The sequence below is a fragment of the Panthera uncia genome, chromosome A2, assembly GCF_023721935.1.
Source record: "Panthera uncia isolate 11264 chromosome A2, Puncia_PCG_1.0, whole genome shotgun sequence".
NCBI lineage: Eukaryota > Metazoa > Chordata > Mammalia > Carnivora > Felidae > Panthera > Panthera uncia.
Genome location: NC_064816.1, coordinates 114790204 through 114792312, shown reverse-complemented (window position 1 = coordinate 114792312; position 2109 = coordinate 114790204). Strand labels below are relative to the sequence as shown.

The window sequence follows — 2109 nt, the reverse complement described above, 5'->3', positions numbered from 1 at the left end:
GTTTTTTAGGGAAGAGACAGTAAATATTTTTGTAATTATTTTCACTTTTGAATGATGCGACTATTTAACATATTCAAAACACAAGACTCAATCAAAAGATTTAAAGAATAGGGGCGCCTGGGTGGCTCTGTCAGCTAGGCATCTGACTTCAGCTCAGGTCATGATCTCTGGTCTGTTGAGTTTGAGGCCCACGTTGGGCTCTGTGCTGACAGCATGGGGCTTGGAGCCTGCTTCCGATTCTGTGTGTCCCTTTCTCTCTGCCCCTCCCCAGCTCTGCTCACTCTCTCTCTCAAAAATAAACATTAAAAAAAAAAAAACTATTTAAGAAAGAATACCTACTATTAAGTGTAAAAGAAAAATTTTTAAGTGACCATTTTGTAATCATTAATTTAATAATAACTGATGTAGGTGAGGATCATTAAGGGATCAAAAATACTGGGTGAAAAGCTATTGGCATTACAGGATGTTACCTTAATCTCAAAGTATTACCCTACATATTACTCAATAATCACAAAGAGGGGGAAAGCACCCATATAATGAATTCAGGCAGACACAACTTTAAACAAACGATTAATATTACATCAACATTATGTGACATTTGGTATTGCCGCAAAATCATGTACAAGACATCATCTATTTAGGCTTTTTCTTGCCAAAAATGTATGACCTAAATCTAGCTTTGAGGAAACAATAAATAAATCTAGATTACAAACCATCTTCTCAGACAAGCCTGAATTCTTCAAAAATATCAGTATCATAAAAGGTGTATAGGGACCCTATTCTAGATTAGAGCAAAGAACACAACAATAATCAAATGAATGTGTGGATCTTTACCACCAGGTCAAGAAATTGTAAAGGTTATATATAAATATATAGTGGCGGCGGGGGGGGGCGGGGGGGGGGGAGGGGGAGTGGCGGCGGCCCCTGGGTGGCTCAGTCAGTTAAGCATCTGACTCTCAGTTTTGGCTCAGGTCATGATCTCGTGGTTTCTTGAGTTCTAGCCCTATGTCAGGCTCTGTGCTGACAGTGCGGAACCTGCTTGGGATTCTCTCTCTCCCCTCTCCCCTCTCTGTCCTCCTCTCTCTGCCTCTCCCCTACTCATGCTCTCTGTGTCTCTGTTACAAGTTTTAAATAAACGCTTTATAAAAAATATATACTTGGGATAATTTGATTATACTAAAACTGTATTATGAATGAGTATTATCAACGTTAAATTTCTTAGGTATGATCATGGTTTTATGGTTATACAGAATAATGAACCACAACTGTAGATAGGGAATATATGCTAAAATATCTAGGGTGTGATATCATAATGCCTGCAACTGACTTCAAATGACTCAGAGGGAAAAAAAAGGTCATACAAATGGGGAGATAAAGATGGCAAAATATTTGAGGATACATGTTTTCGTTGTTCTGTTCTTCCAACTTCTCTGTAAAACTGAACTTTTTCAAAAGAAAAGGTTGGGAAAAGGGAAGATTAAAAATAAAAAACAAAGAATATTGCATACATTTAATAGACACAGGTTTTACAATCTTCAAACACGTATCACAAAAATACTTACCTTACTTGAAGTTGTAAGCAAGAATGTCCTTTGCAGATTTTCCTTTTCAGCCAAACAGAACTGCAGCCTGCCAATCTCTTCTTTAAAATGAGTAATCATGCTTTCTTTATTCCCATCTAAATTCTTTAGAGTCTGGACCTCTGACACAAGCTTGGTATTTTCTATTTCGGTATTCTTCAAATGTACCTGTTAACAGTGCTTGAAAATGTCAAGAATATCCTAACTCCATAACCTAAATTACTCAAATTTCAAAATACCACTGTTTAGCCCAAATATGATCAAGTGATGGGAAGACCTACTAGACCAGGAGTCAGGAGACCCAAGTTGTACCAAATAACTAGCTAATATGTGGGAACAGAACATAACCTTTCTAAGATTTTTTGTTGTTGTAAATTTTCCATAGAGATTATATCTAAGGTCTAACAATATTACCTCATCTCTGAAGTTTTCTCCTTTGATTAATGTTTTTTTTTTTTTTTTCCTATTTTTTTTTTTTTTTTTTTTTTTTTTAAGATTTTTAAGTTTTTTTTAAAAATGTTAAAATTTT

The 2109-nt window shown here is 35.7% G+C and overlaps 1 protein-coding gene across 3 annotated transcripts in view; it reads right to left on the bottom strand.

Annotated features, from left to right (window-relative positions):
- TAX1BP1 (Tax1 binding protein 1) overlaps positions 1–2109 on the bottom strand; it is a 91000-nt gene that overhangs the window by 43747 nt on the left and 45144 nt on the right. For all 3 annotated transcript variants that reach the window (XM_049642927.1, XM_049642928.1, XM_049642929.1), the window contains exon 8: positions 1563–1748. In XM_049642927.1, coding sequence (XP_049498884.1) covers positions 1563–1748 — 186 coding nt within the window. The remainder of the gene's footprint in view (positions 1–1562; positions 1749–2109) is intronic.